General features: G+C 47.6%; 1 protein-coding gene across 1 annotated transcript; it reads left to right on the top strand.

Moving 5' to 3' along the window:
• Positions 1-3862: 3862 nt before the first annotated feature.
• On the top strand, positions 3863-8340 carry LOC127209065 (haptoglobin). Its single transcript, XM_051168610.1, has 5 exons — positions 3863-3947; positions 5514-5596; positions 5837-5938; positions 6571-6645; positions 7401-8340. The coding sequence occupies exons 1-5, from the start codon at positions 3943-3945 to the stop codon at positions 8174-8176; spliced, it is 1041 nt and encodes a 346-aa protein (XP_051024567.1). The 5' UTR covers positions 3863-3942; the 3' UTR covers positions 8177-8340.
• The last annotated feature ends 548 nt before the right edge of the window (positions 8341-8888 follow it).

Genomic DNA, 8888 nt, shown 5'->3' with positions numbered 1-8888 from the left:
AAAACAAAAAACCCTGGGTTTGGAGAGATAGCTCAGCAGTTAAAAATGCTTATTGCTATTGCAGAGGATCCAAGTTCAAGTCCCAGTACCCATGTCAGCCTAGGCTGGGTGGCTCATAAGTGACAGTAACTACAGCTCCAGGGGATCTCCAGACACCCTCTTTTGCCCACGCCCTTCTGGCCTCTGTGGGTACCTGCATGTGGGTGCACACATGAAAATACATATGCAGACACATAAAAATTAAAACAAGCCGGGCCCAGTGGTGCACACCTGTAATCCCAGCACTCAGGGAGGCAGGGGCAGGCAGATCTCTGTGAGTGTGAGGCCAGCCTGGTCTACAAAGTGAGTGCAGGACAGCCAAGGCTACCCAGAGAAACCCTGTCTCAAAAACAAAAACAAAATTAAAACAAAGCAAGCAAAATGAACAAGTCAAACCAAAGAAAAGCCAAAAGCAGGGGGTGGGGGGGGAAATCAGTGACACAGAAAAGAGACAATATAAGAAGTCCAAGTAAGGAGCCACTTAGACAGCTCAATGATTAAAGGCACCTGCTGTCAAGGCTGGAGACCCAAGTTCTGTGCCCAGACCTACACAGTGAAGGGAGAGGAGCAGCTTCTGCAGGTTGTCCTCTGTCTGCTGCATATCACACACACACACACACACACACACACACACACACACACACACACACACACAGACACACGTGCGCGCGCACATGTGCACAGATGCATGCATGCATGTACACACGTGCCCACACAAAAATAAAAAAATATAATCAAGTATATATTTGATATATAATCAAATACAAGCATATCATCATATATATTATAAAACATATATATGTACACACACACACACACACATCCAGAAGTAGTCTTAGCTATTGGTTACTTTGGTGTGGTAAAATAATATGGTAAAAATAAAATAATAATAAATTTATTTTTTCTGTAGTAGGCAAAAATATCAAGAATTTTGTGGCCAAACGAACTTTTCTTTTGTTTTTGAGACCGGTTCTTGCTGTGCCTGTAGCCCAGGTTGTCCTGGAATGTAGCCCAGGCTGGTCTTGAGTTCCTTATGTAGCCTAGAATAGGCTTGAAATCCTGTGGCTGGGTACCCCACTCTTCTCACCTGCCCCTCCAATTTGGTCTGTCCAGTTAAAGGACACAGCTTTTGGGATGGATCCTTTTATGCTACCTTCATGAACCCAGAGCAGGGATGCCACGGAGCCTAAGAGCGGTGGTAACAGGCTCAGGGGATGATGTACAGTCAGGGTCGCAGGCTCTGGTGATGTACAGGGCAGAATGTGAGTATCACACACATGGGAGGCAAGGAGGGTCTCAGGTTAGACACCCTCATAGGGTACCACTAGCATCTAGAGGAAGTCTCCAAAGGCCAGGCTCTCCATGTTGGCCTGACTCCCACAGAGCCCCAGAAACTAAGGAGAAGAAACAATACAGTGTGGTGATGCTTGCAAGACTTGGGGTGGCCAGAGACTGAGGTTTGATGATTTCTGGAAGGGAGGGCTGGTGGACTGACTGTGAGGGGAGGCAGAAAAACAGAGTGCCCCTGGAAGGGTGGGTCCCAGCTCTGGGGCACCTTCAGTCTGCAGTGAACCTTCTCTTTGCCAAGGCTCTGCAATGCACAGGGAGGGAGGTCCCTTCTTCTTGATTACTGAGGGCCATTGGGTGCGTAAGAGCAGGCAAAGGCCAACTGTGAAGGGATCCATTTCTAGTAAATGTGATTATAATATTTTGCTAATGAGATTTTTCAATGCTTCTGAGTAAATTTTTCTTTATTTTATTTTATTTTTTGTGTACAGGTATGTACACATGTATATGTGAGTATGTGTTTATGAATGTACATATTTGTGTGAGCACGTGTGTATGCAGGTATATGTATATATAGGTGTGCATGTGTGCACAATGCAGTGTGTGTGTGTGTGTGTGTGTGTGTGTGATGTTAGGTGACTTCCTTAATTGATCTGAGCATCTTTCCATGTGTTTTTTGGCCATCTGTGTATCTTTTAAAGGACTTTGTTCAAAGCCTTTATTTATATTTTGCCTTTTTTCAGGTCAGGCTTGTGCTGTACAGCCTGGGCCTCTGCTCCTGTGAGCTTCTGCCATGTTTTAACTGGGCTGTTTGTCTTTTTGTTATTCTGCTGTAGGAGACATTCACATATTTTGGATATTAATCCTTTATCAGATAGAGTATCTGCGAACATTTTCTCCCTTTATGTGGATTTTCACTTTTTTTTACTTAAAAATTTTTTATTTATTATTATGAATACAATGCTCTGTGTGTACACCCGCAAGTCAGAAGAGGGCATCAGATCACATTACAATGGTTGTGAGCCACCATGTGGTTGCTGGGAATTGAACTCAGGACCTCAGGAAGAACAGTCAGTGCTCTTAACCTCTGAGCCATCTCTCCAGTCCATCTTTTTTACTTTCATTGTTTCTAAATTACATGTAGGTGTGAGTCTGTGTGTCTTGCTTGTGAGGTCAGAGGCACTCGATGGCCGGGGGCTGCAATCACAGGCTGTTGTGAGCCCCCTGACGCTGTGAACTGGACTCAGGTTCTCTGGAGAAGCAGCCAGTGCTCTTAAGCATGGATCCAGCCCCATCTTTTCCCTTTCTTGCTACTGTTTGTGATTTGAGTGTTATAGTTAAGAATCCTTTGCCAAACTATGCTTGGTTTTGAGGTCTGTAAGAGCAGTTTTAGTCCCAATGTAATCTTCTGCTACTTTGTGCTATTTTCAAAATTGTAAAATAAGATTATCTCTTGTTCTGTGTTGTCCAAGCATTTTCACGGCTGTACAATAATCCATCATGCGACCACATGGCACATTAGCTACCAGTCTCCTGTTGATAGGTAGCTATGCTTGCCCCAGGTATTTTGGTATACTTCAATGCCATTAGTAACAGCCCAAGTGCTTCTTTGGTACAGTCTAATTTAAAAAGTTTTGGTTTTTCAAATGAGTGAAGCCACTTAGACTGAGTTGCTAGTTTGAATGAAAGCACACCAGGCCAGACATTTGACTGAAACATTGATTTTTCTCAGCTGCCCATAGGACTAGCCACTGACTACAGAAAGCCCACTATTGAGTTTGCTTTGTGTCTACGCTATGTAGTTTTCTGCTAAGAATAATCAGAGGAGACACAGCAGGCTCATTTCACTGATTTCAAGGGCACACTTTTAGCAACAGGAAGATGTTGACATGGGTGGGGGAGCAACTGTCAAATGGAAATGCCTTTTTTTTTTGTTTGTTTTTTTTGTTTTTTAATACTGAGCTCCCTGAGTGAGACTGCAGGAGTTTCTACATTGGATTTGAAATGATTCCAAGATAAACCTTTTTCAGCACTCAAAAGTCCAGAGTGAAGAGCCAGCATAAGGGTCCCATGTCAGTCTATACTACAGCTTTATTCACTCTGAGATTAAAGAGCAACAGACTAAGTAAGACCCAGTAAACCCAGTCTACTGATTGCAAGTTCCAGAGCTTTCTACAACCAGGAGATGTCCACACTTAGGCAGCATGATTGAGAAAAGGAAACACTTTCTTTATAGTCCCAGATAGGCGGGGTCACAAAGGTGTCTAAAAGGGCTTTGAAATAAGTCAAAGAAAGGTCTAACCCCCCTCTACCACAATAAAGTGCCAGATCGACATCCCTGCTCCCAGCCCCACCCTCTGGGGGTTATCCCACCTCTGTGGTGGGTGGGAGGAGTCATGAAGTTGCTGGATTTCTTCATGAGAGCCAAGCATGAAGCAAGAGCTCAGCTCTTGACAGGGGTTTGGTTACGGGAACAACCAGTGACCTTGGCAAGGCTGACTCTGCACAAACACAGAATTGGACAAGAAGGAGGTGGGGCAAGGTCTTGAAACATAAAAGGCTCAGGAGGAGTCACCAGGGCACAGCCCTTCAAGACAGAGGCAAGAGGGACCCAAGATGAGGTGAGTCCACTGGGCACGTTTCACGTTTTGAGTTCTCAGTGGAGAGGTCTAAGGGAGAAGTGCAAAAATGGGACCCAGGAACGGGGCCAACAGGCTAATGTAGGGCGTCAAGCCCATGGCCTGCAGGTCAAATGTGAGTGAGGAGAGCTGTGAATGCAGATTAACACAGAACTGTAAACTCACCTAAGGTGTAATGAGAGGTTTGTTTTTAAAACCTAATTATGTGGTTTGAGTGTGAATTTTGTTGGTGGCGTCATGCTGAAATGTCAAAGGGAGGATGTGCCTAGACCCTCAATGAGTGGAGACCCAGTAACTAAACGCCTTCCTCCTGCATCCACGAGAGATGGGCCTTCACACGGGGCTGTCTAACTCTTAGGAGGACCTTCCCCTTGAGATTTTTTAAACTTTTATGGTTTTGTTTTTACTGGGCATGCAACAGCCGCCTGGAATGCTATGACTATTAACATACCTACTTTAACGAGAGAAAAACAATAGTCACACATTTTAGTGATACAATTGAAGCACCTAGATTTTTATCAAAATAGAAAGACTTTGAAGGTTGAAAAAAGACTAGAAGCTTAGTGTCACCAAGAAATTGCTGACTGGCCAGCATCGCCTGGGAGTTGGTTCCTTTTAAGTGTGGTCTGTGCACCAGGGATGGTCACACGCATGCTTTTAGGAAGCAGGTTTTCTCCAGGTAACCTCTGGAATTCTTGGGTTTAATATGCCATCCTTTAAAGGCAAATGTGCATGAAGTAATAGGAGCAACCATATAGGAATTAGGGCTGATGGTACACACCCAGGGACTCTAGAAGCAGAGGTGAGTTGAGCATCCGGAGTTCAGGAGTTTGTGACAAGCCTGGGCAAAGAGTGAGACCATGCCTTAAGGACATCAGCAACAACGATGACCAACTAGGCCTTAAAACAACCTTTTCATTATGGGAAAATTTAAAAAGTGGTGAGGATAGGAAAATAAAACGTAGCCATTCTCTTTAAGTTAGCTACAATGTACTGACAGTGTCCCATAGCCTAGCACTTCATGGATGTGTGGCAAAGGCTTCTCCTTTCTAGACACCATGAATCATTACCAGAGATAGAGGCCCACTCAACTCTGGCCCTCCTCTCCACTCTACTCCCCTTTTTTCACCCCCCTACACCTCTCAGCTTTTTTTGAGACAGGCACTTGTTATGTAGCACAGGCTGTCCTCAAATGCCCGATCCTCCAGCCTCCGCCTCAGAGTGTGGAGATCTGGCATGGCATATAAGCTACCACACTGATGCCCTCTTTCCTCTGTCATGGTGGTCCCTTTCTGAAGCTTGCACAAAATTCCCAGTGACACAGAGTTAGAGTTTGCTGTGCGTCTCAAGTTTGCGAAGCCAGGGTGGGATGGGTGGTCTTTGGTCTTAATATTCTTTCTGCACTGTCTGCTTAATGGAAAGTGGTGTGTGTGTGTGTGTGTGTGTGTGTGTGTGTGTGTGTGTGTTTGTGTGTGTGTGTGTTTGTGTGTGTGTGTGTGTGTGCGCACAAGAAGACCAACTCCACTCCTCCTTGCCACCTCTCTACAGAGCCCTGGGAGCTGTTGCTACTCTCCTGCTCTGGGGACAGCTTTTTGCTGTGGGCTTCCACAATGATGTCATGGATATGGAAGGTGAGTCTCTGGGGTCCCCGGAGCTGTGCACCCCAGCTCAGCTGTGCCTCAGTATGGCCCTGTCAGACCTTCACAGTATCAAGGAAAGCCCAGGCTCTCTTCTACACTAGCTCTATAGGGTCTCCTTTCCTCAGCTGCCACTAGGGTGCAAGGGAGTCTGGTGTGTGCAAGGCGGCTCCCTCTCGGCTGACTTTTCCTAGGGAGCCATCGGAGCACTCAGTCTTTTCTTTTTCTTGGCAGATGACATCTGCCCAAAGCCCCCGGAGATTGCAAATGGCTACGTGGAGCACTTGGTTCGCTATCGCTGCCAGCCATTTTACAGACTGCGGACTGAAGGAGATGGTAAGGCCTGGATGAGTGCCCCCCTCCGCCCACACCCCAGGCTCTGTCTGACGTTCCCACAACGGATGGGGCTGGGGTACTTGGCCAGAAACTTCTTGAGTACTGCCCAGAGAATTAGATTCAAATACAATTTCTGTCTCCTGTTGGGGTCCTTCCATGAAATTAACTTGTCTCAGCTTCCCGCTTTGTCTTGTTAAGGGGCTGCGATTCCATGGCCCGTTGCCCAGGAGTGTAGTTTTCACCCATGATATTGGGCAACCTATGCTCCTGACAGTTTCTAGAAGCTTCACTGTGTCTTTAAAGCGCCCATGGTTCTCAAAGCATCTTTTTTTTTTTTTTCGGGAGATAACTCTCAGTTTAATTTTTCCCAACAAGGGAACAAGGCACAGAGAGGCTGTGGGAGCCTGCAAGAGGCAGAGTCCATATCTGAATCCTGACTTCCTCCTGTCCTATATTGCCATCTGCCCCACAGGAGACGGTCATGGCAATGGCAACCCAAGGCACAGCACTGCCAGCCACCCTTCCGACATCGGCCTTTTCCCCAGCTCTTTAACCCTTTTCTAAGAGGGCTCCTCAAGCCACACAGGGGCCAGATTCGCTTTCCCTGAGCTCATCTCCTCCTTTTGTTGCAGGACTGTACACCTTAAACAGTGAGAAGCAGTGGGTGAACACGATTGTTGGAGAGAGACTCCCTGAATGTGAGGCAGGTGGGTGCCGAGGTGTGAGAGCACAGCCAGGGACTGGGGTTAAAACGTGGAACAGTCAGGCTCCTCTTGTGTGGTCTGAATATGTGGGAGCCAAGACAGGGGACAGAGAGGACCACAGCTGGCAAAGCAGGGGCAAGGTCACTCCCAGAGAGCTTCGTGCCATGCTTCTAGCCTAAGGGGCTGGCTGAACCAGCTGCCTACACTGCTTTCCATTGAGATGTTCTCTGGACAGAACACCTGCTTACGGAGCCTTGGGCAGAGGTAAAGTGAACTCCCCAGGAAGGACCATGCCAGGGAGGAAATAACGCAAGCTGTGCCCACAAGGGATAGTGCAGGATTTGGGGGTGGCTGGGGCCCCTGCATTCCTTGTTCTCCTCTTTTCTGCAAGGACGAGGATTTTGCCCAACTTGTGCTCTCAGTGGTGGGAACTGCCAACCTGCTTCGTGTTTAGCGCCAACATCTGTGTTCCTGCTAATGCCGCTATGGGGCCGTCTTTGTCTGAGAATGAGATACACACACAGACTTTCACTGACTTCCACAGAATTGTGGATTTTTTTTTGTGTGTGATATTTATATAAATGTATGTAGGTATATGTATTTATATAGTAGTATATCTGCTGGGGTTAAAAAATTCTTAGTCTCTTAATGTGTAAATACTAGAAAGAAGAGGGTCAGGTGGCAAGAGCAGAGTGCTGGCAGCACTGGCTGATGCTTCTGCCCAATTCTGCTGCTCATGTTCCTCTCTCCCTTTACAGTGTGCGGGAAGCCCAAGCATCCTGTGGATCAGGTGCAGCGCATCATTGGTGGTTCTATGGATGCCAAAGGCAGCTTTCCTTGGCAGGCCAAGATGGTCTCCCGCCATGAACTCACCACGGGGGCCACACTGATCAGTGACCAGTGGCTGTTGACCACAGCCAAGAACCTTTTCCTGAATCACAGTGAGAATGCGACGGCCATGGACATTGCCCCTACCTTAAAACTCTATGTGGGGAGAAAGCAGCTGGTGGAGATTGAGAAGGTGGTTCTCCACCCCAACCGCTCTGTGGTGGACATTGGGCTAATCAAGCTCAAGCAGAAGGTGCCTGTCAACGAGAGAGTGATGCCCATCTGCCTGCCTTCCAAAGACTTTGTAGCACCAGGCCGCATGGGCTATGTGTCCGGCTGGGGGCGGAATGCCAACTTTGAATTTACTGACCGTCTCAAGTATGTCATGCTGCCTGTGGCTGACCAGGACAGCTGTGTGCAGCACTATGAGGGCAGCACAGTGCCTGAGAAGGTCCCCAAGAGTCCTGTTGGGGTACAGCCCATCTTGAATGAGCATACCTTCTGTGCTGGCATGACCAAGTACCAGGAAGACACTTGCTACGGTGATGCTGGCAGTGCCTTTGCCATTCACGACATGGAGGAGGATACTTGGTATGCAGCAGGGATCCTGAGCTTTGACAAGAGCTGTGCTGTAGCGGAGTATGGTGTGTACATGAAGGTGACTCACATCCTGGACTGGATTCGGGAAGTCATGGCCAAGGAGTAGTGTCTGGCTGTCTACAAGGCTGTGCTCAGTGGGACAGGCTGGGAGCCACCGTCTGAGAGCACAATTCAGCATGGAAGAGGGGGAAGAGGGAGGGTTGGGACACAGTCTGCGGGGTGCTAGCCCTGAGCGGCTCAGTCCATAATAAAGAATGTGTTTTTGACCTATCTCTGGGCTCTGTGTAGTCTGCAGATTTTATTCTCACTTACAGTATTGGGCAGCCAAGAAGCAAGGCCTACTGGAAAAATGGGGACCTCCCCCCAATATCCCAAGGTGCCAGGAAGTCCCTAGGGTGCTGTCGACTGTCTGCCTTTGGGAATCGTGTTTATGAGAGGCAGGTCTCGGGGAGATCACCATGACCCTTGCTTTTCAGTCGAGGAAAAAAGACATGGACAAGTGAAGCACTTTGGTCAAGGTCACCAACTACTTAGCCAGAGATGTGAGCCTGACTCTGTGTCTATTGTGAACTCTTCTCACACCTTCTGTCCCCTCTCTGAAGTGGGTAAGAAAAGGTTGTGAGGAGTGTGAGCTCAGCATGGGACAAGGGCTGTGAAGGAATGTCTTGAGTGGATGTAACAACTGTCAATAAAATGCAATTTGGCCAATCATCTGGGCAGAAGGACAGGAAGTGAAAGGTGGGACTTCCTGGAGGGGGGGAAGGAGCCAAGAACTGGCAGTTCACAGAGAGAAAATGGTTGACAGTTGAAGGTGGTGG

This window comes from Acomys russatus, chromosome 26, assembly GCF_903995435.1.
Source record: "Acomys russatus chromosome 26, mAcoRus1.1, whole genome shotgun sequence".
In the NCBI taxonomy this organism is placed as follows: domain Eukaryota; kingdom Metazoa; phylum Chordata; class Mammalia; order Rodentia; family Muridae; genus Acomys; species Acomys russatus.
Note: the sequence above shows the minus strand (reverse complement) of the source record. Positions and strands in the feature narration are given on the sequence as shown.

Excerpts from the sequence above, each read along its gene's own strand:
- LOC127209065 (XM_051168610.1), top strand. Across the intron at positions 5,939-6,570 it reads ACTGCGGACTGAAGGAGATG|GACTGTACACCTTAAACAGT; the intron begins GTAAGGCCTGGA and ends CTTTTGTTGCAG. Across the intron at positions 6,646-7,400 it reads ACTCCCTGAATGTGAGGCAG|TGTGCGGGAAGCCCAAGCAT; the intron begins GTGGGTGCCGAG and ends CTCCCTTTACAG.